Here is a 27,062-nt window from a genome sequence, read left to right as displayed (position 1 = left end):
GATTAGACCGCCTCGCGGGCCGGATTCAGCCCGCAGGTTGTATGTTTGACACCCCTGATCTAAGCCATTGTATTTTGGACAGTTAGCATGTGGACAGTTTATTAGTTGCTCAAACACACAAGGTGTTATTCAATACTAAAGAATATTAATAGGTCAATGACTACCCACTGGGAAAAACATTGGTTGAATCAAAGTTGTTTCCAAACCATTTCAACAACAAAAATTGTGTGACATTGAAATGTGATGACATTGAAAAACTGATTGGATTTGCAAAGTCATCAACGTAAGGGAATTTTTTATTTTAACCTTAATCCAATGACAGTGACATTTTTTTTGTTGATTTCACTTTGAATTCACCTTAGTTGACAACTCAACCAAATGTAAAAACTAGAGTGCTTTATTTTGCAGCTGTCCTGGCTACAGTAGGATTGTTCAACAACAAACTGTATTGCCTGTTGACTTGAGAGGAAAGTAAAACAGGTAAGTGCACATCTCTTTCCATCTTGACAACAAATAAGTTAATAATCTCCATCATTAGATAAAGCCATGGTCTCAGGTCAGTGAGGTCACTCAACAACACATACAGTATAGCCAAGACTGAGCTAACATTATCAGCACTGTTAGGCTTAGAGGAAATAGTCAAACTAAGACATATGCAGGGTAGGGCTATGCTATGGGCCTTCCAGCCTTACTACTTGTGCCAAGAGGAGCTCATTATTTGGCCAGATAGGATCCAGGGACCAGTCCTGATAGGCCGTTCCTCTCCACAGTCCACCAGCCATCCACACCCTGCTCAATGACCACCACCATCTCCCCTCCAGACATGGACAGCTCACCCGCACTCTAGAGACGGCAAGGACAGGTTAGGTTTAGTTGTGGTTCAAATGTCACAGAAATGTGAATGTAGGCTTAGATGTTGAATGCGGGCATTTAGGGTGTCAGAGCATTCTGACCTGAGCCTCATAGTCATATAGCGCCTGGTACTTCTCTCTGCTCTCTGAGATGGTTGGCTCAACTGGCTGAAATCCAGGAATGGAGGCGTACACTCCATCTGATGTGTCGGCTAAGGATTACACATGAAGTAGTTGAGGCATGCAGTTATTGGGTCAAATCACTGGCAGTTTGAAACCTCAGTACCACAGCTATTGACTGAACTCAAAGAGTAAGCCCATGTAATGTAGTGTGATGTGATAGTGTCAGACCCTGCTTAATATTGTGGCAACAGCTACTTTTGCATCAAGGGACATTTGACCTGAAATCAGGTGGATGTTTGTGCCCCCTGGTGATTATGTAAATAGATGGAAAGCCTGCATGATCAGGTTATGGGCTATTAAATGTATGTTTTCACATTATAATTGGAACAAGATCAACACAATGCATTGTTATGGGGAGGCATAAAAAGAGAACATACATCATTATCCTCTCCATCTCAAATGTATTTTTACCTGACAAGTAGCAATATAATGACTGTGAAAAAACACAGTCTCTCCCCGTCCACAAATGGTTTCTATTGGTACCACATTTATTTACAGTAATTGTAGCAGCATACAAACCAGTAGGTGGGGCTAATGGCTGTGAACAGTCATTGACGTTAATTTTGGAGCCAGTCGAGGAGTTGCCTTGCAAAAGGTTTGAAAACCTAAAAGTAATTAAACAGAGTTTACTTTGCTTCACATTGTAAACATGCTGTTTTGATGGTTACATGAGTTCAAATGTGTATTCTTGTAGTTTAAAAACAAATCTTAGTATCTCTAACCTCTTCATAACACCTCCTACAAAGCGGGCACTGCCATTGGTGTCTGTCGAGGGCTCCCTCTCATAGTAGTTCTCAAACACAATGGGAGCTGGGGAGAAACCACAGGCATTCAGCAAAGCAAACTCACCCTAGGCCTAAGTAAAGAGTGTATCACAGAGACATGGCTGCACTGCAAAGTTCAAACAAAGGGCGAACATATTATTTCTCAATGAGGCCACAATATTTTACTATGATGACATTTAAAAGAGTTAATATTGAAATGTTCAGACCTGGAACATATTCATGTGCACAAACCAGGAAACAGGACAGGTGGTGTATTCTACCTACCTGGTGGACTTGAGCCAGTGCTTTTCATCTCAACAAAGCAGTTGTTGTCTACCGTGATGTCACACAGTTCTAGAGTTTTCCTCACATCCTCAAAACACTGAAAGTACATTTTGGGCACGGCTCAAACACATTCAGTATACTCTTTATCATCATTACTGAGTAGTCTTACAGCTACTATATGATACAGTTGAGACAAATTCTATATTTTTCTTACACACTGGGTGGTATACATGGTACCATGCTTTAAAATGCTGACTAATGCTACTACTGATATTGTGGATTACAGTATGGCTTGGTAAGACAAAACAAACTTGACCAACCTCATCATCTTTGACACATTGCATTGAGAATTGGTTACAGTGGACCCAGATGGCATTCCTTAGGATGTTGATACGATCTCCCTCCTGCTGCTGAAAGACCTGCAAAACAATCCTCCATTGTACAAAATATCTATATAGAATGCTATATCCCATATCTATATCCCATGTTTACAACAATCTGTGGACCATCAGCTAGTTTGACAGAAAATATTTACGTAATTTAAGAACAGTTTATCTGATCATACTGTACAATCCAACTTGCATTCATTGCAATGACATTAGAATATGCCTCAATGTACCTCACATGTGCTCTCATGTGTGGTTTCCCATTCTTGGCGAATCTTGTCTAGCTGTTCAATGATTGACATGTATTGTTTTTCTGAGGACAAAGAAGCAAAGGTGGTATTCAGATAATACGCAGTTATTGACTGAATCATTTTTGAAGATGAAGATTTTCAAGACAAAATATTTAACTGCCTTGGAACGGCATATGGTAGTAGGTGTCAGTCACACCAGTATGTGTCAAGAACTGCAACTCTGCTGGGTTTTTCACGCTCAACAGTTTCCAGCCAACTTGGACATCCAGCCAACTTGACACAACTGTGGGACGCATTGGAGTCAACATGGGCCAACATCCCTGTGGAACGCTTTCGACACCTTATAGAGTCCATGCCCCGATGAATTGAGGCTGTTCTGACAGCCAAAAAACCCCACCTTCCTAATAACTCAATATTTGGAAGGTGTTCTTAATGTTTTGTACACTCAGTGAATATGGCCTTTAAAAATATAATCTGCAAATTGGAAGCAAATTTTAAGATTACTTAATGAAAGAGAAACTGAAAACATTTACAACCGTTAATTTCTGGTAAACCTCAGCATTATGGTGATAAAAGGGAGACAAAAACAAATGGTCAAATCATGCTATGGCTTTTCAGCAATCTTGATTTCAAGTCATGGACTGCCTTTATTTGGAGTACAACAACAGGGAATGATAGGAGCTCAATAGCCTAATATCTCTTACCTGCCTCTCCTGCTGCCTCTCTGCACTGCTTAGACTTGTTGTGCATCTGCAAACAAACAGGGAAGTTACTGTCACTGACAGGAAACTAATAAATAAATGCCAGTGCTAAAGAGTACGGAAATGATCTCCCAATTACATAATGAGAAATAATTAAGTGATTTTTTCAAGATAAACCGCCTCTACCATCTGTTCCACTGGTTAATGTACGATCAATGGAGAACAAATTGGACAAGCTCCGTTCCAGACTATTCTATCAACGGGACCTAAAGAACAGTAATATCCTATGCTTCATGGAGTCATGGCTCAAGAGTCATAAACTCAAGGGCGGGGGTGTGTCTCTTTGTTAACAACAGTTTGTGCGCAATCTCTAATATTAAGAAAGTCTCGAGGTTCTGCTCGCCTGAAACTGTAGACCACACTATTTACCAAGAGAGACTTAATCTATATTTTTTGTAGCTGTCTATTTACCACAACAAACCAATGCTGGCACTAAGACATAACGAGCTATACAGGGCCATAAGCCAACAAGAAAATGCTCATCCAGAAGCAGCGCTCCTCGTGGCTGGTGATTTTAATGCAGGAAAACTGAAATCTGTTTTACCTCATTTCAACCAGCTTGTCACCTGTGCAACTAGAGGGGGGAAAAAAACTCTAGGTCACCTTTACTCCACACACAGAGGTGCATACAAAGCTCTCCTTCACCCTTCATTTGGCAATTCTGACCATAACTCTATCCTCCTGATTCCTGCTTACAAGCAAAAACTCAAACAGGAAGTACCAGTGACACGCTCAATTAGGAAGTGGTCCGATGAAGCGGTTGCTAAGCTACAGGACTGTTTATATTCCGGGATTCATCCGATGGCATTGAGGAGTTTACCACATCAGTGACAGGCTTCATTAATAAGTGCATCAACAACATTGCCCCCACAGTGACCATACGTACATATCCATGGATTACAGGCAGCATCCACACTGAGCTAAAGGATAGAACTGCCGCTTTCGAGGAGCGGGACACTAACCTGGATGCTTATAAGAAGTCCCGCTACGTCCCCCGATGAACCATCAAACAGGCAAAGCATCAATACAGGACTAAGATCGAATCCTAGTACACCGGCTCATGCACTCGTCGGATGTGGCAGGGCTTGCAAACTATCATGGATTACAAAGGGAAACCCAGCTAACGGCTGCCCTGTGACACGAGCCTACCAGACGAGTTAAATGCCTTTTATGCTCACTTCGAGGCGAGCAACACTGAACCATGTGTGAGCCAGACGGATTACCAGGACGCATACTCAGAGCATGCACAGACCAGCTGGCAAGTGTCTTCACTGACATTTTTAACCTCTCCCTGACCCAGTCTGTAATACCTACAGTACATGTTTCAAGCAGACCACCATAGTCCCTGTGGCCAAGAACACCAAGGTAAATGACTATCACCCCGTAGCACTCACACCTGTAGCCATGAAATGCTTTGAAAGGCTGGTCATGGCTCACATCAACACCATCATCCCAGACCCCCTGGACCCACTCCAATTCGCATACCGCCCCAACAAATCCAGAGAGAATGCAATCTTGATTTCACTCCACACCTCCCTTTCCCACTTCTACAAAAGGAACACCTATGTGAGAATGCTGTTCATTGACTACAGCTCAACACCATAGATCCCTCGAAGCTCATCACTAAGCTAAGGTCCCTGGGACTGAACACCTCCCTCTGCAACTGGATCCCAGGTGGTCAGGGTAGGCAATAACACATACACCACGCTGACCCTCAACACGGGAGCCCCTCAGGGGTGCGTGCTTAGTCCCCTCCTGTACTCACAGTTCACCCACGACTGCGTGGCCACGCACTACGACAACACCATCATTAAGTTTGCTGACAACACAACGGTGGTAGGCCTGATCACCGACGACGGTGGTGGGTGCAACTCAACATTAGGAAGGTGTTCCTAATGTTTGGTATACTAAGTGCATGTAAAGTACCTACCTCAATTACCTCGCACCCCTGTACATCAAATCAGCACTGGTACTCCCTCTTTAGCCATGTTATTTTCTACTCCCTATATATATATATATTTTTTAATTCATGTTATTTGTCTTAACTCTGCATTGTTGGAAAAGGACCCGTAAGTAAGCATTTCATGGTTAGTCTACAAATGTTGTCTATGAAGCATGTGACAAATAACATTTGATTTGAAATGGTAGAACAGTAATCAGAAATAACAATTTATATTTCATCACTCAGTTGAAGGGGATTGTGGCAGGAATCCCCATGAACATGGGTTTTGCTTTATGCCCCACACAGCAACAGTTCAGAATATGTGTTTACATTCACTCTATGATGAAAGTCAAACCATTCATTGCAATTCACATCCGTTATTATTATCTGTTATTATTCCTACAATTCAAAACATATAGCCTACAGACTGACCTACAACTACTGTATGTTACATTTTACACAAATACTCAGGGAGCACTGTGTTACGATTTCATACAATTGAATGGTATATTTCTAAGCCTGGTTTCCATTGTCAGTTAAGTAGATGTGTTGTCCAGTGTGCATGGATAGTTTAGTGATTTACCCTTTCAGCCTGCTTGGGTGTGGTGGTGGCTGCACTGCTCATCCTCTCAGCAGCTTGCTCTGCCTCATCTGCCTCTCTGCACCTTTGGTCATAGGACCTTTTAGACTGGGGAAGGACACACAGAAAGGGAACTTGTTATCAGGTTTACAATACTACACAATGTACTTACCTCTAGGGCTGTTGCGGTGAACGTAATACCGCCACACCTGCGGTCACGAGTCATGAAGTCAGTCAAATTCCATGTGACCGTTTAGTCATGGTAATTAGGTTTCTCCAAGCTCAGATGCTGCTAATGGTCATTAGTAGCCTACCAAACTTGCTAACTGCCTGGTCCTCAGCACTCTATTGCCCCTCTAATCACTGCATCAATGCAAATGTAATTGAAAATGTTATCTTTTTTTTTTAAATATACATTTGCAAAAAAAATTAAAACCTGTTTTCTCTTTGTTTTTAATGGGGTATTGTGTGTAGATTGCTTTTTGTTTTATTTTTTAAATCCATTTTAAGTTAAGGCTGTAACTTAACAAAATGTGGAAAAAGTCAAAGGGTCTGAATACTTTCCAAAGGCACTGTAAACAGGGCATGAGTTTCAAGTTTTTGGAAGATAATTTTCACCATAAAAATGCACCTTTATAATAAAAGCATTACATGCATAATCGCATTAGCGGGCACTTTTGATAATGGTGTTTTCCAGCAAATGGAACATTCATGCTTAGAACCTACAATGTGCTTATAATGTGAAGAAAAAGCCTAATAGTTTATCAACATTTTACGCTAAATGTTCAGATCTGTTGGGTCAGCCACATTGCATTTTTTTTATGCTAGTGGTTGTACTAATTTGGGATCTATTGCATCCCACAATTGCCCCAGGCTATGTTCGGAATATTTATTTCTCGCACAAAATAGGTCAATTTTTGTACTATGGTGGAAAGTAGATTGACATAGGCTAGTACTTTTGCTGTTCATTAAGCCTACTCATCTTGTTGGCTGACGAAAAGTAAATGTGGACAGTTCTTCCAATATCTTCAATATGCACCTCGGAATTCGATAAGGACGCGCGCAGTTGCATCCCAGAAGTGTCCGTCTTCACTTGTATCTGGGGGATAGACCCGATCACGTGATGGAGAGCCATGTGAGTGAGAGGTGCTTCGGGGAGAAGGTCACAACGCAGCACTCGGGGCCCAAGGGCACAACGCAGCACTCGGGGCCCAAGGGCACCACAGCCACAAAAGGCATGGATTTTTTTAGGGTGCATTACGGCCACATAAAGGGGATGCAGCTGTGAAATTCAAGGCATTATCAAGTGGTTGTCAAATTGTGAATGAGAGACTGATGAATTGTGTATAGTCTGTGCAAAAAAACTAAGCAGAGCTCATGCCTTTCAAGCAACTTTTTTCAAATCATTATTTGAGTCGCATCATGCAGCCTTAAAATGTAATAAAAATCTAAACATATTGCCCAACATTTGTAGAACAACTAAAGTTACATTAATAACTCTAAATTAAGCATATAGGGGTAACCATTTCCTTGTTAACCACTCAACAAAGAATAGCAGCATGTGTGAACTCAAATCATTTGGAGAAAATATACTTTCTATTTTATTCAGCTTTGTTAAATTGTTTTCTTCATACCATAAAATAATGCATGCCACATAATTCTAGGCAAATCTTGTCTGCTAAATGAACTAGTGTAGCCCACAGCCATTTGGCATAGCCAGATCAGGACCTAACAAAAGGACAACTCAGAGTATGCTATTCTGTTCTCCTGAAATAGACTACATTTTCTTAATATCATACTTCTTTAGACCGGTCTAAAATAATGGATTTATTGTGAAGATGTAGGCTATATTACATGGATTTATTAAACTTTTTAAAATGTAGGTATTCCAAAATAAGTGTTAAATAAAATAAAACGGTCATTTACCATGAGACTGACAGTTATTTGTTTGATAATCACCGGCTGACAAAATTGAGTGACCGCCACAGTCCTACTTAACTCCAATTATTAGATTAAGACAGCTATTATTATTTGACACTTTTCATGAAGCGGCTGCCAAATAAGGAACAGAAAGTGCAATCAAGAGCGAGAGATGCATGTGCAAGCAGGGAGACTAAAATAAAACAAATAGAGCAGGATTTCCTGAGCTGAGAGTTCTGTTTTAGAGGTGCTCCCTCGGCTTGCCAGTGAATGGCCCTCTTTGTTTCCTTTCTTATCTGTATGCTCTTACTGGTGCAACCTATTATTCGAGAACATTACAAATTCCCTTACCGGTATATAATTTCACCTGACAGAAAAACATGGTTTTCCTGAACCATACTAACTAAAGGACCTTTGAAAGTAAAGCTAAAATATCCCTGACACATTGAGTTAAGCCCTACCTACCACAGACAAACTATACAGAATAGGGTTTCACATCACATAAAGGAGCATACAGATAAAGAAATTAAGAAGGTTTTTGGTAGGAACTGTGCTCACCTCCATTGTTTTCTTGTATAAAGACACCTTTATCTTCTGAACCTTGTCCATGACGCCTTCAAACTGAGACAGAGAAAAACATGCTGTGACTGATGCAAAAATAGCTGATCAATTACAGATCCATAGTGGATTCATCTCATCTAACCACGGATACTTTCTCTGTCCTTAAACAGCAAATGGTTAACATTTGAAATCATGATACAAAGTACATGATTTAATAGTACAACATGCTCTATGTAGATATTTACCACCATGCACAAACAATAGATTGTCTTTAGGCCTTGTTTAGGTGAAAGCTAAAAATGTCAAACCAAAACCTTTTTTCTCTGCTCTTTCTGTCGATCCCTGAACTGTTCCATCCTCTTGACCTCTTCCTTTAACATCCCAGAGAGCTGTATGTGTAGGTTCCCAATGTTCTCAATTTCTACAAAACATGAGGTAACACAACATTACAAATCTGGGATGAAGTAGTGCTGCTTACAGATGTTTCAACTCCATAGCTAGAAGTGGACAATTAAAATTCTGTTCTACTTACGGACTTTGAGTTGGTCAATGGATGCTCTCAAAGTGCTGTGAAAAGAATATAACTGTGAGAAAGTGCCAATACATTTATTTTACACAATACATTATCACACACACACCTCTCTCTCTACCAAAACTTAAGGCATTGCGTTTCCATGAATCTTGAGAGCAGAGCTACTCACCTGATCTCACAGAGACCCCCTGCCTTGCGTGCAATCATCACTAACTCCTTGCCATATCTCTCTTCAGCAGATGCCCTATCCAATGGAAACACAATATTTGTTAACTTATAATTGTGACATAATATAACTTCATACACAATGTAGGAACTGCTTTGCTGCCACCAACTACCTCATCTTCAAGAGCTCCTCCATGTCTTTGCACATCCGTCGACCCTCACAGAGTCTCTGGATGAGAGCCTCATATCCCACATTACTGATGAAATCCACTCCCTACAACCATACAGAATCATAGCATTATCTTAACTTCAAAGAAAATGCAAAGATTTAATACAAAGAAAGTCCTTTTCAAAAAATAGATGCAAACATTAATCTTTCAGTTACAGCAGCTTTTGACACTTTTACAGATTTATGTTTGTCAAAACAAAATGCTTTCATGGATGCCATGTATATAATAGTATTGAATGCCAGTGCAGGTGAAAGTTAAATGACACATATCAAACACTGTAGTAGGCCTTCAGTGGAGATGTTGCTGGCCCACACTATCACTCATACCTTATACTACATACCACCCAGTTTCCACAGGAAAACAGTCATAAATAGTAGTTTGGTCATAAAAACCCCTTAGCAGCCACAAAGGATTCCACTGTTGACCGCCTTATGTATCAACAGCAAACCATTGACTGTCGTCTGTTAGCTGAACTTTGGCTTATGCATGATTGTGTACTATGTGAAGTAAAACATTTATAAATGAATGTACAATACAGAATGACAACTACAGGTATTAGTATTGCACAAGTGTTATACAATATCAAACATAATTCAATGCCAAACTATTTCATACAAAGTAATAAGAAGAAAAATGCACAATAAAGTAATTTTTATTTGCAAAGGTTAGAAGGGGATTATTGCACTGAGGCTGCTATGCAAATCAACCCAGAAGCTATTTGTAGTTTTGTAGATTACAGTTGACAATGCATCACAGTCAGAAGATCAAATACAGAAAGATAAGAGCCTAGCCTGTTTTACAGGAAACTCAGCATAGAGGTACTGACACTCAGAAATGAGCAATCCAGCCAAGAGAATAAGTTAAACAATGTTCTGTGGGCCTAGTTATTTAGATAAATTACTAAATATAACAAACACATTCATTAATGCCACACATTGAAAAGCAAGTTTCCATATAAAATTACACAAGTACATTTCTTCATCATAGCATATGAAATAAAGTTTTAGTCTAGTATGTTTAGAAAAAGAACGAAGTTGGCTGTGAGAACATAGAACAAACATTTGTAAAGCCGACAATCTGAGAGCCAATGAAAAAAACAAAGTTTCATTTAGTTTCCTGACACAGGTGTACTGCCTCAGGTGCTGTTACCACAATACAGTTTGGATCAAGCAGTAAATAATTTAGCTGTCTATGCTGATAGCCTCTGTGCAGTGCTTTTAAAAAAAAAAAATACCTCAACCTTATCTTATGCATAAAGATCATATAGATTGAGCATCAAAGTGGTTAGTCAAAAGTAAAGACATTAAAGTGAACTCACCCAAAATAAATCTTGGAATTGTAAAGTCATCTCAGCAGTAGATCAAATGTGATATCCTCTGTGAGGGAATTCAGTAAAGGCACTTATGATTCTTTGAGGCCGGATCAAAGCCAGCGAAAATTATAATGCCACACACAGGAAACACCCAGTCAGTAGACATGGCTTGAAGTTAACTCATTTGACTCAAATGAGGAAGAGCTTCAGTGTGATGTTAGCTAACACAGACAGCCTGCATCCAAGATAACATTAAAATTTGGTTGTCATTTGATAGATGGATACCCTAAAAACATTGAAAAACCCATTCAGAAATGTTACATGTAAATCATTAAGACTTCTTGAACTGAGAAAATATATATATATATAGTACCAGTCAAACGTTGGGACACACTTACTCATTCATGGGTTTCTCTTTATTTTGACTATTTTCTACATTGTATAATAATAGTGAAGATAATAGTGAAGACATCAAAACCATGAAATAACACATATGGAATCATGTAGTAACCAAAAAGTGTTGAAACAAATCTAAATATATTTTAGATTATTCAAAGTAGCCACCCTTTGCCTTGATGACTGCTTTGCACTCTCTTGGCATTCTCTCAACCAGCTTCACCTGGAATGCTTTTCCAACAGTCTTGGAGTTCCCACATATCGGTCCAACTCACCCCAAAACATCTCAATTGGGTTGAGGTCAGGTGATTGTGAAGGCCAGGTCATCTGATGCAGCACTCCATCACTCTCCTTCTTGGTCAAATAGCCCTTATAAAGCCTGGAGGTATGTTGAGCCATTGTCCTGTTGAAAAACAAATGATAGTCCCACTAAGCATCAACCAGATGGGATGGCGTATCACTGCATAATGCTGTGGTAGCCATGCTGCTTAACTGTGCCTTGAATTCTAAATAAATCCCTGAGTGTCACCAGCAAAGCACACCCATACCATCACACTTCCATGCTTCACGGTGGGAACCACATTCGGAGATCTGTTCACCTACTCTGCATCTCACAAAGACACGGCGGTTGGAACCAAAAATCTCAAATTTGCACTCATCAGACCAAAGGACAGATTTCCACCGGTCTAATGTCCATTGCTCGTGTTTCTTGGCCCAAGCAAGTCTCTCCTTAATGGTGTCCTTTAGTAGTGGTTTCTTTGCAGCAATTCGACGATGAAGGACTGATTCACACAGTCTCCTCTGAACAGTTAATGTTGAGATGTGTCTGTTTTTATTTTATTTAACCTTTATTTATTTAGGCAAGTCTGCTAATTGAACTCTGAAGCATTTACTTGGGCTGCAATTTCTGAGGCTGGTAACTCTAATGAACTTATGCTCTGCAGCAGAGGTAACTCTGGGTCTCCCTTTCCTGTGGTGGTCCTCATGAGAGCCAGTTTCATCATAGCGCTTGATGGTTTATGCGACTGCACTAAAAAAAACACATTAACAATGAAAGAAGTTCCACAAATGAACTTTTAACAAGGCTCACCTGTAAATTGAAATGCATTCCAGGTGAACACCTCATGAAGCTGGTTGAGAGAATGCCAAGCGTGTACAAAGCTCTCATCTAGGCAAAGGGTGGCTACTTTGAAGAATCTCAAATATATTTTGATTTGTTTAACACTTATTTGGTTACTACATGATTCCATGTGTTATTTCATAGTTTGTCGTCACTATTATTCTACAATGCAGAAAATAGTAAAAATAAAGAAAAACCATGGAATAAGTAGGCGTGTCCAAACTGAACTGTTATTGTACATCACAGTAAAAAAAGACATCTGTTATAATTCATCATGTGACACATGCAGTTGCCTTCCATAGTCTGTTACTTCACTATTCATAAAAATGTCTTGATTTTTCAAAACCTCTGCCTCTGACAGTTTCCCATCACCATCTTGGTCCATTTCTTTGATGAGGTGAATGGCCTGTTAAAACATAAGAGCAAAGCAAAAGAACTCAAGCAAACTGAAGAGAACTGATAGATACACCCACTTTCAATGGGGATACCATTCATACCAACCAATGTATAAATGTTTCCATACCCTGACTGCACTTCACAGGAACTAATATGTTATAATCAAATTAGAAATAGCACTCCTAGAGCACCCTAGTGAGACATGGCTGTCCATGTAATGCAGAGACACGGTAGTATAGGGGTTACTCACCTCCTCCCGTGCAGAGCCATAGCTGTTAGGGGCCACCCAGCGGAGCTGCTCCTCTCGATTCAACTTGCCATCCTTGTCTTGATCATAGAGGTCGTCAAAGCGGACAGTTTCCTCAATCTCCCACTTTGATGGGTCATCCTCCTCTGAAGTATACAAACACACATTACTACAGCAGGAAAGCCAACTGAGCCCTTACAAACCATTATATGTCGAGAAAAACACAGAAAGCATTCTTCTGTGCTTACCATTAGTTCGAACATCTCCAATAAATTCACGTAGACTGATGAACCCATCTTTATCTGTGTCATATTCACTTAACACATCTTCAACGGCAAAATCCTAAAATAAAAAAATAGCAAAATATTACCACACCAAACATTTGATTCTGCTCATGTGGATACAAATGAAAACAGCTTGTGGAAATGTCTTACAGCCATGTAATCCACTTCTGATGGGTGTGTAAATGCAAGAAACTCAGTTAGGTTAAGGCCTGGTGTGCCACCCATATCAGCAAAATCAAAGCGCTTCTTTTCCTTTAAGTGGAGCTAAAAAGGAAAAGATTGATAAGTACTGTGAGGTGTAGAGCATGTGCAATCCATATGTTGTCAACAATAAAATAAAGGCTGGTACAACTAAGATGATCATACAAATCTGAGTGACTCTTCCTCTGGATCCTCCAGAAAAGCATTCTCATCAATATTAATGACTCGTTCATGGACAACCATGTTGTATTCTTCCCACGACACAACACCATCGTTGTTGGTGTCAAATTCAGGGAAGCGCTCCTCTGCATCATCCAATGCATATTTCTTGTAGACATGTTGAATCCATAGTGTGATCTCCTCTGTAGTGACAAAATATTACACATACTGTACAGGCAGTAGATTACACATACAGTATCCATACTGTATGAATTTTTTATAACAATGTGGGATTCATTTTTCATATGAAAGTCAAAATTCATCCTAAAACAAAGCCATTTTTTAAAATGTATTTTTACCTGAGGTTAAATGTTTGTCAGAATCTTTATCAATCTTCTTCAGGATTTCCATAATTTTGTTCCTTTGCTCAGCTGGACTAAGTTTCTTTAGTCCATCTTCTTCCTAAAAACCCAAGTTATAGAAATGGTGAGATAGCGAATATGACTGAAAGGGGATATTAATTCAGATGATAGAGAGAAATGACAACCTCAGTTCCCAATAGGAGATCCATGTCGTGCTCGGGGCTGTGCTGATGACCCACATAATGATCTTCATGATTGTGGGAGCTCTCTCCAAAGGCACAGTGCATTACAAGCAATGCAATGGGTATAACTGAGTATTTCATCTATGACGGAGAAAAAAAGCGTCATGTTATGATTTTAGCATTCTTCGTAAACTTGAAGAATATAGATTAACAATCATAGAATATGTATTTCACATATCAATTGTGTAACCGTCTGGTTCTGGTTCACCTACTATTAGCTGTATGAAACGCGAAAACAATAGCACTGAGTTACCTGGTGTGGTCGACATTAAAAGAGACTGGACAGTTTGGGCTACAACAATACAGTACTGTTGCTAGCTTGGTAACGACTAACGTTAGCTAACTATAGTTAGTAACCAAAGTGTTGCTGTCAGTCATTGACCCCCCCCCTCAAAAACATACCATGACAAAACAATAGACCTAAGTTTCTTGGCTGATGTAACGTTCGGTTACTAGGACGCTAACTAGCTATTGTTAGCTAATAATGCTGAGCATTTTCCTGAAATAAACTGAGTTGTTGACAATGAGTGTCTGACAAAATTTGAGGATTATGAACTGGTCAGACGTTTGGTAAAGTTAGCTGAGTGACTTCCAGACTATTTTAGGAGAACATTATGTCGTAAACAAACCTTTGCTTGTGCCAATTCCTCGTTCCAGCTGGCAAAATCTGGGTTAAAATTTGAGTAACGTCCAATAATGATGAGGATTCCAGGAGCAAGAGGACACGAGCAGATCGACTTGACAAAAAAAACGTTACTTCATATGTGTCCTGCCCATTTATTTGATTGCCATGGTTGAAAGTTTAAATCCCCCCCCTAGCCTCAATTCTTGTTTTGTGATTGGTTTATATTTCTTCTGTTTCCGCCTAACAAATGAATGATTGGATAGTCTGAAACTGTCATACATTTTATCATACACTTCCGGCAAAATGCTATATAGATTATAACTGTCAATGGTGTTTTATGTCGTTTCCGTCAACACATAAAACACATCAATTTAGCTAATTTTCTAAGAAGTTTAGCTTTTACCCTGAGAATTGAATTACGTAAATGTCAAAAGACAGTCGCAACGATGGACGACGGCGTGGCCAGCACCGATTCGGTATTAGAATTGGACAAGGCGGGGAAGGGAGGGAGAGGTCTGGCAGCAACAGCTCCGGGTCCTCGCATGGAGGAGGAAAAAGCAGGAATACTCCAATAACCGTTGCCTTGAAGGTACTGTAACTAGCTCTATTTTCAAGTTCTACTATAATGTAACTATGACCTGCAAATTAAGACCGCGTTCAGATAGCTAGCTAGCTAATACGTTTATATTTGATGGCTAACTAACTTGGCTAGTTACTGGCTAGCCACCTTTCAATAATTCACTGAGTATACTAAACATTAGGAACACCTTCCTATTAATATTGAGCTCCCGGCCTCGACAGGGGTCGAACCCCAGGCTGTAGTAGCGCCTTCGAAGGCATTTATATTTAGTCTTGACCATTCATCCTCTGAATGGCACACACATACAATCCATGTGTCAATTGTTCCAAGGCTTAAAAATCTTTCTTTAACCTGTCTCCTCCCCTTCATCTACACTGATTGAAGTGGATTTAACAAGTGACATCAATAAGGGATCATCGTTTTCACCTGGATTTACCTGGTCAGTCTATGTCATGGAAAGAGCGGGTGTTCTTATTTTTTTACCCTTATTGTATAGGATGCCCTCACACAGAATGTATTGACAGGAAAATATATACTATAGAATTTGTATGTATTGGTTACAGTGACCTGCCAAAATACAGGGATGCATTGCTGATGACACCAACAGTTTTTTTTTTTTGTCAAATTGGTGTTTTCAAAAAGAGAACCTGCTGTCACATGAAATCTGCTGCAGACCTCACAACATTCATTGTGAAACTACTCATTTGGCACAAAGTTGCAGAAAGACCATGTGGTTTTGTGTTTATCTTCCAGCCTTGTATGATTCATCAACTGTCGAGTCCAATAGGATGTTGCTGAGCCTCAGCCTCTCTGGCGAGCGCAAGATTACATTAGCACACTCCTTGAGCCTGCAGTTTCACACATCACTGGCAGCGGAGGACAGGGTCTGAGAGGCAGGCCTACTGTGTGCGCACATTTAAAGTTTTAATTTTGAAGTTTTAAAGTCACATGCCCAAGTACAGTGAAATGCCTGTCTTGCAAACTGAACCCAATAATACAATAATCAATAACAATGCATTACTAGAAAAAAATACATGAGAAATAAGAAATATTAACTACACAATTAAGTAATCATACTATATACAGGAAATATTTTAGTCAGTTCCAATACCACATGACTGCGCGGTGCTGAGGCAGAGGGAGTGAAAGGGGGCTGTGAGATGACAGAAGAGGAGAGACGCTGTAAACCGATAGCAGAGGAGAGGAGAGCCGGCAGGCAGAAAGGCAGCAGTGGTCTGCAGCAGGGGTGGGTGGCTACTAGCTCAGCACTGACTAGACAGATCAGACGGGGGTGAATGGACCGTCAGCCCGCTAAGCACCCGGCTCGCTCAATCACAATTGGAGTAGTTGACACAGCTGGGCAAGTTGCTATAGCAGTTCAAGATACATACAGTCTATTTTGGTCCTGCTGTCGATTCACTGTCACCTTGCACAAGTGGCAATGCCGTCGAGGGGAAACAGGTTGGCTGAAGTTTGCTACAAAAGTATGTCAGGGGCGGATAAGGACGAGGAACCTGCTTACGGACTCTACTTCTATTCTGTATGTATCTTCTCATCTCTGTCTCTTTTCTCACTCCCACTTGCTGCATGTGTCTGTAGACCTGCTTTTAGAATGAAAACCCTACACCTGCTCCTCAGGACCGGCCCTTTCCTGTGCATATGTAGATGCTCAGTTTATAAACCAGTTAGCATAACACATGCTCCAAAAAACAACCTGCACCGTCTTAGTTAAAGGTTAAATAAATAAAATAGCTAAAAATAACATTCCATAGTGAAGGCCAATTGGCAGCAGCTGATTAAGTGGATCAGGAAAGCCTTTCTGTAAGCATTGCCAGCCTCAGGCGGTACAGTATATTCACTGCTGTGATGGTAATCTAGCTTGCTATTTATTAATTTTCAGTGGGGTTTGGATACTCTGTTTGATGTGCAGCCTCAGTGATGTTGGCTTTTGATCCTATTGTCCTTATGCTCTTCTATAGTAATAGAATGGAGCTTATGTAAAGGATATTTTTTTGCTCACTAAAAGTAGGTCAGTTGTGAATATTCCAGAAGGACATGAAATGGTAGCAGACCAGGACACTGCTTGCTGTTTATGCATGTGTAAAACTTAATGAGTCATATGAGCATGTAGCCTGTTCTGTCAGCATGCTAGGATACTATAGTGTGGGAGTTCCACACAGAAGAGATACCATGGGCTTGATTAAAACATAGAAGTACCTCCTGTATTGTCAGACACTTCATTTGGTAGATAAACGGTAATGTTAGTGTTGTTCTAATTAGTTTCTTTGAAAGGTGTCATGGAAGTCATTATTTTGTTGTAGTCTTTGTGAATGGCAGTGACATAAAACAATCTCTCATGACATGACTCGGTTGCTATTGCGGACAGAATGCAGAGAACCTTGAGTCTGGTTCAGGTCCCGATTTTGATATGAAAGTCCAAATTTAGGTAGTAGTTTTTATAGTCTAATTGGGTTACCAGTAGATTTAACTTTGTTATCCACCGGGAGATTATTTTGCATTTAAACTCGAAATCGTGTCGCTGTCAATCAATTCTATTCTGTATGTGGAAAATATGCAAAATCTTCAAATGTGTGGAATGAAGTGCACAGCAATACAGTATGATAATGTCACAATCATATTAATTTATTTTGTGCTTATAGAAAACGTAAACCTAGATGCCAGGCTTTCTCAATAGTTGGAAATGGCAGAGTCCTTAATTGGCATTGCAAAGTGGGACTCAGTGCTTATAGAGCGTAAATCAGACTTTCTCTTGGCATTCATGCATGGGATCCTATCTAGACCATGCTGTGATGTGCCTGCTTGTCTGTCTATGCATACGTGTTTGTGTGTGTTCGTGCACATGTGCGTTGGTGTGTGAGTGTGTGAGGAAGAGGTAAAGAGCAGAGCGAGCAAGAGATTTTGGCATCCACTCAACTTGCATGACTAACTCAATGTCACATGACGTGCCCAGGGAGAGGCCAGAGCCCAGGGTTCAGAGACGTCTTTATTATAGCACAGTACTCTGCATTTATTTATGACAAAGCATTTGATTCCCCCATGTTAATTAAACCCATACCTATGTGTCTATGTCCTGTTACCAAGCACCATACCATCACACGCAGGTGTGAAGAGCCATGTTGTCTTGTGCTGTTCAAAACATCACATGCTTTATATGACCTGTGTGGGGCAGGTCTCCTTGGCCATAAAACACTTGTGTACATTCTCTAGTGTACCCAAGCCTACAGTATATGTAGGGAAACTATGCTACATAGTAATGTACTATTAATCTACTGTTCTGTACAAAGCACCAGTTTTCATCCACAGCATGTTGTCAATGTTATGAACTCATCCATGGAGTCCTACAGCTGGGTTATATGCCTTCATGTTTTTTGATATTTGGTACCATTTGATGTGGTCCCCATTTTGTCTGCAGGCATCCTTTCGGCGGTCAAACAGCCATGACAAGGTGAGGAAGATTGTGGCAGAAGAGGGCCGTGCTGCGAGAAATCTCATTGCCTGGAGTGTTCCTCTGGAGAACAAAGAGGAGGAAGGTCAGTGAAAATGCACATACACACGCTCAACTGGGCCTGATAATACTGTATATATCAGTCTGATGTAAAAGGAATGACTGTTTTTATGTTTACAGATGCGTGTTTCTTTGAAGTAGATTCCATTATGTTTTTCACCAGATACATTTGTGCTGTCTTGGTGGGTATATAATTGATTAGATGGGCAAACCAATGTTCACCTCCAGTGGCAGGTGCTGATATTGACTTACAGTGCATGAATCAAGCCCTTTGTCTATTTGGAACAAAGGAATCAATTAACTTAGGCACAGCAAAGGGCATTGTGGTGGGGAAAGATCACGTGAGTCCAGACTCTTGGCTGTAATACAATATCTCCCTTAACAAAATGACAGCCTTTGATTCATCTCTGTTATTCTATGCATTGGCCTTCATATATTTCCCTTCCCTGAGACGACTGAATTCAAAACAGGTGTCAAGGTGATGTGTCATTTCACTGGTCCCTTGTCAGATTTAAAAGATCAATATAACTCTGATTTAATGAGCTTCACACCCTCTAGTAGTGGAGGAATGTTTAATGGGTTGACAGAAAGTCCGTTTGCTAGCTTTTAAACATGATTGATCATGATTAGGAACACACAACAATTAACCCAGTTAGTCCTTTGATTGAACACTGGTGGAATATTTCATAACTGTCTGGATGGGTTCTGCAATGGGTAACTGGACAACAAACCAGAAAGATGTTATTGGTATCACAGATTGAACCTGCTCATGCACACAGCCGTGTGGTCATTGTATCAGGGTTGTTTCCCCACAGTATTTGGGAATGCTACCTACTGACAATGTTGTGCAGAGAACAGCGTGAGAGAGGAGGGAGAGAGTGCGTTCTCTTCTCTCCTGCAAGGCTTTGGGTCAGTCTGTATTGTGTGTGTGCAGTTCTGTACTTTTATGTTTTGTTACTCCCACAGGCCATATTCCATCTTTGGCAAAACAAAGGGTGACCAGATCAATGTAAAAGCTGTTTTGTGGCTTTTTTAGGACTAATAGTTTGTTTTTCTGTAAATTAAATGTTTTTTGTTTTTTTTATATTTCACAGGGAAGTCCAAGACTCATACAAACGCCAATTTGAGGAATCAGAGAATTAACTCTGGACTGCATAGGAATAAGAAACAGGTGTGCATATTGTCATATTTTAATATTAGCTTACATACTTATTCTAATTTTGCCTCCTTTATGAAATAATAAAACCTAAAGATGGATGAAATATTTTGCTCACTGCTAGTTAAGCACATGTACCACTAGAGAGCATTGTAGACCTAGCAACATCCTATTCTTTGCCTCAACATTATGCTTTGTCTCCTCTTCTGCTGTCTCTACAGAATACAGGGCTGGACAACAAGAGCACAGCCGGGGCCTTGCTTGACAAGGGAGCAGAGAAGAGTCCCACCAAAGCCAGGCAGCCGCGCAAGGTGGACCTGCGAGCACGATACTGGGCCTTCCTCTTCGACAACCTGCGGCGGGCAGTGGATGAGATCTATGTCACCTGTGAATCTGATCAGAGTGTGGTGGAGTGTAAGGTAGGGCTCTGGACCTTAACCAAAACCTAAACACCCCTACCTCAACAGGGTCCTCAACAACAAAATAGGAACAACTGGAGGCATTGCAGAGCACCACATTTCATCAACACTAGAGGGAGATATTGAGTTGTTAACAGGGTTCTCCTTCTGCTCTCTCACATTCCACTTGTTCTCTGGTTAGTGTCAGAGGGCCTTTGAAGGCTTGCTAGTGAGAGAATTATCACAGCGCACTCTCTTGGGTTTGGCTGGAGGGAGTGGATATTAATGACATGGTATAAACAATGTGGGTGTGTGCTGTGTGGTGTAACGGCTGTGCTAGTGGGCTTGGAATGGGGGCCGGCCTACTAAGTGGAACGATGCCTGAATCTCTGTTTAGGCCAACTATGAATGTGAATTTCTGTGTACTCCACTACTGATGGCACACTAAGTATATTGGGATTTTGATAATACACAGTAATGCTTTTGTTTACTAGGCAGAGCCTGTGGTATAATCCTACTTCAGGGCTGGCCTGCCATGTTGATCTTGGTATACACTGCTCTGCTGTATCGATCAGTCTGCCATGCAGCATTATGCTGAGCATGGTTGTGGTGACCGCGTGTGGTCAGTGCTGGAACACACTGCCCCTGCCTGTGGTCTCCATGCTGACAGTGAGGCTGTGTGAGATGTAGTCTGGATGTTGTGTGTTCCCACCCCAGTGAAGTCTAATGAGCTGGGCTCATATACCCCCTGTCCCCGTCAGTCCCACCCAGCCAGCCTCAGCCTGGCCCTAATGGACTGACTGACTCTGATAAATGATAGAATTAGCTGGAGGAGAAGCAGAGTGCTCTGATTCCACCCGGCCACAATCCCCTAGAGCAGTGTAAATCTGCACTTTGCTCTCTCACTCAAACATAAACCACCCCACTGCGCTCTGCCACCCACAGACACGCATCTCTGGCCTGGCATCACTTTGTACTCAGGCCTATAGATTAGTTTTGATTCTAAACCAGGGGTAGGGGTTTTCTAATCTAACATATGGATTTGTTTTAAAATGGTCATACAAAGGATTATTTCGCTATTTGATTTGAATTTTAGGACCCCTCAAAACAAATATATAAAACATTAAATTAAAGAGTTTGTTTTAAAGTGAGATATAAGAAAGATCAGGAAACAATTTCTTTAAATGTATTTAACCCCTTATTTTAGGCACTAAACTACTTCCATATAGAGTGCATTCGGAAAGTATTCAGACCCCTTGACTTTTCCCACAAATTAAATATCGCATTTACATAAGTATTCAGACCTTTTGCTCAGTACTTTGTTGAAGCACCTTTTGGCAGCGATTAGAGTCTCGACTCTTGGGGTATGATGCTACAAGTTTGGCACGCCTGTATTTGGGGAGTTTTTCAGGTCTCTCCAGAGATGTTTGATCGCGTTCAAGTCCGGGCTCTGCCTGGGCCACTCAAGGACATTCAGAGACTTGTCCCGAAACCACTTCTGTGTTGTCTTGGCTGTGTGCTTAGGGTCGTTGTTCTGTTGGAAGGTGAACCTTCACCCCAGTCTGAGGTCGTTCCTGGAGCAGGTTTCCATCAATGATCTCTCTGTACTTTGCTCCTTTCATCTTTCCCTTGATTCTGACTAGTCTCCCAGTCCCTGCTGCTGAAACACATCCCCACAGCATGATGCTGCCACCACCATGCTTCACCTTAGGGATGGTGCCAGGTTTTCTCTAGACGTGACACTTGGCATTCAGGCCGAAGAGTTCAATCTTGTTTTCATCAGACCTGAGAATCTTGTTTCTCATGGTCAGAGTCCTATAGGTGCCCTTTGGCAAACTCCGAGTGGGCTGTCTTTCGTCCTGCCCCTGAGAAAGGCAGTTTAACCCACTGTTCACTGGGCGCCGAAGACGTGGATGTCGATTAAGGCAGCAATCCGCACCTCTCTGATTCAGTGGGGTTAGGTTAAATGCAGAAGACACATTTCAGTTGTACAACTGGTTTCCATCTAGCCACTCTACCATAAAGGCCAGATTGGTGGAGGGCTGCAGAGATGGTTGTCCTTCTGGAAGGTTCTCCCATTTCCACAGAGGAACTCTGGAGCTCTGTCAGAGTGACCATCGGGTTCTTAGTCACCTCACTGACCAAGGCCCTTCTCCCCCGATTGCTCAGTTTGGCCGGGTGGCCAGCTCAAACTTCTTCCATTTAAGAATAATGGAAGTCATTGTGTTCTTGTGGAACTTTAATGCTGCAGAAATGTGTTGGTAGACTACCCCAGATCTGTGACTCGACACAATGATGTCTCGGAGCTCTACGGACAATTCCTGCAACCTCATTGCTTGGATTTTGTTCTGACATGCACTGTCAACTGGGTCCTTTATATAGACAGCTGTGTGCCTTTCCAAATCATGTCCAATCAATTGAATTTAACACAGGTGGACTCCAAGTTGTAGAAACATCTCAAGAAGGATCAATGGACAATAGGATGCACCTGAGCTCAACTTTGAGTCTCATTGCAAAGGTTTTGAATACTTAGGTAAATAATACTTTCTGAATGCACCGTATACTTACATTCATTTTAAACTTGCACTGGGGTACCTTCAGACAAGTCTAGTGAGGCTTGTGGGCGTCCAACATGTAAGTGTTTGTGAGAGACTCGCCTTTCCATAATGGGGTCATTAGTTTGTAGCCCAAACTGTTCTAATGCTACAGACAGAAGTTGGCAGATCGGCTGTACTGACTTCATATGAGTCTTGTGACTCTTGTGGGGTTCTTAGAGCAAAACAACTGACATGTTCGTGAGAGTCTCATCTTCCATATAGGGGTAATAGTATGTAGGCCAAACCATTTTTGTGTGATGACAGATTTTCAGGATGTCTCAGTCTGACAAACACAGCTGTAGCTCTGTCACCTACCACTGCAGATGCGGAAGGGCGACATCGTTGGATGTGCTGGATTGAGACTCAGCCCAGATATCTTTAGTTTAAAGAGACATTTTTACATTTCTGCAGGGAGTGTTAAGAACTGTGAGGAGATTTCAATAGTGTGCTTGTGTTTTTTGAATGAGACCAACAGAGACCATTCAGCACTTTCATCAACACTGGTTCATCTTTTGTGGTTCCCCCCCAGCCAGTAGAGCCTGCCGCAATCTGATTCATGCTTGTATATTAGTAATGTTCACATCTCTTGAACCCACATCCCCTAGGTCTAATTGGTTCTTATCAACCATTTGTTCCGTCCGGTTCCTGATTTATGACACATCATACTCCACTACCGTGCAGGGGAGGAGGCTTTGAGTTCTCTTGAATGGAGAGCTACTGTAGAAGGCATCTACTGCATCATAAAGTATGACATTGGAGAAACTTCAAGGCAAAAACAGACATAATTGACACAGAAACTAAAAGTGAAATTGAATTGGCTTTCACTCATCTAAACGTTTTAATTGAATTGTTACCAGAATGACCACCTTTTTACTGCTCACCAGGCTTCATTTGACCTCTATCTAGTGGGTTTAGATCTTTATGCAGTCCTCAGGAAATCTTAAGTATTTCTATTTAGGGGAGTAGTATTTGTGGGTAAGTGTTTTTAGTTTGTCATGAATGTAGTTTTTTTGCCTCCTTTCAGCTGTGGTTCCTTCAAAATCAAATGAAGTCGGCAGCAGCGGAGGGCCTGGCTGATGCTGTTACCTAACTAATCAGCAGGCCTGCTGCTGGACACATCTTTCACTGGCCTGACTTGTCTATTAACTAAAAGCACTGTGAAGCTTTAGTCTCAATTACCACTCCCTCCACACTCTCCATCAATCACCAACGTCTGTTTCACTAGAGCTCTGCCTGGGCTGATTTCTGAGCAGGCAACAGACAGGCTCTAGCAGGGTTCAATACTGCAACCAAACAGTCACATTTTTAATTGTTCACTGTTTACTAGGTCACAGTTCTTGGTTCACTATTTTTTTTAAATTCAAACCGTAATGTGCAATTAACCAAAAATCGGAAGAGGCAACAACAGCACTGGAATGCCCCTGTCTGTGTGTGTCAGGGCTCGACATAGCCTATAGGGGAGGTTTTGGAAACACTCTGGGCCAGTCCATCATAACCGTCAGTGGCTCACTTGGGCCCGTGAAAAAAAAATAGGGTAATAATGCTATACACTGAACAAAAATATAAATGCAACATGTAAAGTGTTGGTCCCATGTTTCATGAGCTAAAATCAAAGGCTCAGAAATGTTCCGTATGCACAAAAAGCTTATTTCTCTCATTTTATGCACAAATTAGTTTACATCCCTGTTAGTGAGCATTTCTCCTTTGCCAAGATAATCCATCCACCTGACAGGTGTAGCATCTCAAGAAGGTGATTAAACAGCATGATCATTACACAGGTGCACCTTGTGCTGAGGACAATAAAAGGCCACTCTAAAATGTGCAGTTTTGTCACATAACACAATGCCACAGATGTTTCAAGTTGAGGGAATGTGCAATTGGAATGCTGACTGCAGGAATGTCCACCAGAGCAGATGACAGTGTTAATTTCTCTACTGTCGTTTTTGAGATTTTGGCAAGTATGTCCAACCGGCTTCAGAACCACAGACTACATGTAACCGCGCCAGTCCAGGACTTCCACATCTGGTTTCTTCACCTGAGGGATCATCTGAGACCAGCCACCTGAAACTGTTGGTTTGCAAAACCAAATAATTTCTGCACAAACTGTCAAACAGTCTCAGGGAAGCTCATCTGGGTGCTCGTTGTCCTCACCAGGGTCTTGACCTGACTGCAGTTTGGCATCATAACTGACTTCAGTGGGAAAATGTTCACCTTCGATGGCCAATGGCATGCTGGAGAAGTGTGCTCTTCACGGATGAATCCCGGTTTCAACTGTTCCGGGCGTTGTGTGGATGACCGTTTTGCTGATGTCAATGCTGTGAACAGAGTGCCCGTGGTGGCGGTGGGGTTATGGTATGGCAAGGCATAAACTACAGACAACAAACACAATTGCGTTTTTATAGATGGCAGTTTGAAGGTACTTAGATACCGTGACGAGATCCTGAGGCCCATTGTCGTGCCGTTCATCTGCTGGCATCACCTTATGTTTTAGCATGATAATGCACGGCTCCATGTCGCAAGGATCTGTACACAATTCCTGGAAGCTGAAGCACTCCCAGTTCTTCCATGGCCTGCATACTCGCCTGACATGTGACCCATTAAGCATGTTTGGGATGCTCTGGATCGACATGTACAACAGCGCGTTCTAGTTCCCGCTAATATCCAGCAACTTTGCACAGCCATTGAGTAGGACAACATTCCACAATCAACAGCCTGATTTTAACGCTTATGTGAAGCAAATGGTGGTCATTCACACCAGATACTGATTTTTGAAATATGTTTATTTTTATCCATGGCCCTACCCCTTTTAAGGGGTCTGTGGCCAACAGATGCATATCTTTATTCCCAGTCATATGAAATCAATAGATTAGGGCCTAATGCATTTATTTCAATTGACTGATTTCCTTATATGATCTGGAACTCACTAAAATCTTTGAAATTGTTGCATCAAAGCTCATCACTAAGCTATGGATCCTGGGACTAAACACCTCCCTCTGCAACTGGATCCTGGACTTCCTGACGGGCCCCCCCCCCAGGTGGTGAGAGTAGGTAGCAACACATCTGCCACGCTGATCCTCAAATCTGGAGCTCCCCAGGGGTGCGTGCTCAGTCCCCTCCTATATTCCCTGTTCACCCACGACAGCATGACCAGTCACGACTCCAACACCATCATTAAGTTTGCAGACGACACAACAGTGGTAGGCCTGATCACCGACAACGACGAGACAGCCAATAGGGAGGAGGTCAGAGACCTGGCCGGGTGGTGCCAGAATAACAACCTATCCCTCAACGTAACCAAGACCAAGGAGATGATTGTGGACTACAGGAAAAGGAGGTCGGAGCACACCCCCATTCTCATTGACAGGGCTGTAGTGGAGCAGGTTGAGAGCTTCAAGTTCCTTGGTGTCCACATCAACAACAAACTAGAATGGTCCAAACACACCAAGACAGTCGTGTAGAGGGCACGACAAAGCCTATTCCCCCTCAGGAAACTAAAAAGATTTGGCATGGGTCCTGAGATCCTCAAAAGGTTCTACAGCTGCAACATCAAGAGCATGGTTGCATCACTTCATGGTACGGCAATTGCTCAACCTCTGACTGCAAGGCACTACAGAGGGTAGTGTGTACGGCCCAGTACATCACTGGGGCTAAGCTGCCTGCCATCCAGGACCTCTACACCAGGCGGTGTCAGAGGAAGGCCCTAAAAATTGCCATGGACCCCAGGCACCCCAGTCATAGACTGTTCTTTCTAGGTTGTGGACAGGTCTTTTATACTGATAACAAGTTCAAACAGGTGCCATTAATACATGTAACGAGTGGAGGACAGAGGAGCCTCTTAAATAAGAAGTTGCAGGTCTGTGAGAGCCAGAAATATTGCTTGTTTGTAGGTGACCAAATACTTATTTTCCACCATAATTTGCAAATAAATTCATAAAAAAATCCTACAATATGATTTTCTGGATTTTTTTCCCTAATTTTGTCTGTCATAGTTGAAGTGTACCTATGATGAAAATTACAGGCCTCATCTTAAGTGGGAGAACTTGCACAATT

General features: G+C 41.5%; 3 protein-coding genes across 7 annotated transcripts in view; 1 reads left to right on the top strand and 2 right to left on the bottom strand.

The window, feature by feature from the left end:
* Positions 1-356: 356 nt before the first annotated feature.
* On the bottom strand, positions 357-12,634 carry LOC112252406 (proline-serine-threonine phosphatase-interacting protein 1). Its single transcript, XM_024423598.2, has 16 exons — positions 12,586-12,634; positions 10,730-10,787; positions 9,355-9,455; positions 9,186-9,260; positions 9,017-9,051; positions 8,799-8,905; positions 8,482-8,544; positions 6,007-6,111; positions 3,425-3,470; positions 2,703-2,782; positions 2,404-2,502; positions 2,084-2,180; positions 1,757-1,844; positions 1,554-1,639; positions 954-1,063; positions 357-843 (listed from the first exon to the last, which is right to left on the bottom strand). Exons 2-16 carry the CDS (start codon positions 10,757-10,759, stop codon positions 715-717), a joined length of 1,251 nt encoding a protein of 416 aa, XP_024279366.1. The 5' UTR covers positions 10,760-10,787; positions 12,586-12,634; the 3' UTR covers positions 357-714.
* Positions 12,367-14,943, bottom strand: rcn2 (reticulocalbin 2). Its single transcript, XM_024423597.2, has 8 exons — positions 14,760-14,943; positions 14,074-14,211; positions 13,886-13,988; positions 13,533-13,729; positions 13,317-13,430; positions 13,131-13,224; positions 12,886-13,028; positions 12,367-12,645 (listed from the first exon to the last, which is right to left on the bottom strand). The coding sequence occupies exons 2-8, from the start codon at positions 14,209-14,211 to the stop codon at positions 12,502-12,504; spliced, it is 933 nt and encodes a 310-aa protein (XP_024279365.1). The 5' UTR covers positions 14,760-14,943; the 3' UTR covers positions 12,367-12,501.
* Positions 14,944-15,044: 101 nt separating this feature from the next.
* LOC112252404 (S phase cyclin A-associated protein in the endoplasmic reticulum) overlaps positions 15,045-27,062 on the top strand; it is a 98,065-nt gene continuing 86,047 nt past the window's right edge. For all 5 annotated transcript variants that reach the window (XM_024423596.2, XM_024423594.2, XM_024423593.2 and 2 more), the window contains exons 1-4: positions 15,045-15,344; positions 18,769-18,886; positions 19,956-20,032; positions 20,239-20,436. In XM_024423596.2, coding sequence (XP_024279364.2) covers positions 15,180-15,344; positions 18,769-18,886; positions 19,956-20,032; positions 20,239-20,436 — 558 coding nt within the window. In that variant the 5' untranslated portion in view covers positions 15,045-15,179. The remainder of the gene's footprint in view (positions 15,345-18,768; positions 18,887-19,955; positions 20,033-20,238; positions 20,437-27,062) is intronic.

The sequence above is a fragment of the Oncorhynchus tshawytscha genome, linkage group LG06 (genome assembly GCF_018296145.1).
Source record: "Oncorhynchus tshawytscha isolate Ot180627B linkage group LG06, Otsh_v2.0, whole genome shotgun sequence".
Lineage (NCBI taxonomy): Eukaryota > Metazoa > Chordata > Actinopteri > Salmoniformes > Salmonidae > Oncorhynchus > Oncorhynchus tshawytscha.
This window is presented reverse-complemented; position numbering and strand designations above follow the sequence as displayed.

What these genes read in the sequence shown, in the direction of transcription:
- LOC112252406 (XM_024423598.2), bottom strand. Translation starts at nt 10,759, where the DNA reads ATGACTTTACAATTCCAAGATTTATTTTGG. An exon ending in AATTCCAAGATTTATTTTGG is followed by an intron (nt 9,456 to 10,729) that starts GTGAGTTCACTT and finishes GTATGGTTGTAG; the next exon opens with GGAGTGGATTTCATCAGTAA. An exon ending in CACTGGCTCAAGTCCACCAG is followed by an intron (nt 1,845 to 2,083) that starts GTAGGTAGAATA and finishes GTTTCTCCCCAG; the next exon opens with CTCCCATTGTGTTTGAGAAC.
- rcn2 (XM_024423597.2), bottom strand. Translation starts at nt 14,211, where the DNA reads ATGAAATACTCAGTTATACCCATTGCATTGCTTGTAATGCACTGTGCC. An exon ending in ATCTCCTATTGGGAACTGAG is followed by an intron (nt 13,989 to 14,073) that starts GTTGTCATTTCT and finishes TTGGGTTTTTAG; the next exon opens with GAAGAAGATGGACTAAAGAA. An exon ending in ATGGCTCTGCACGGGAGGAG is followed by an intron (nt 12,646 to 12,885) that starts GTGAGTAACCCC and finishes ATGTTTTAACAG; the next exon opens with GCCATTCACCTCATCAAAGA.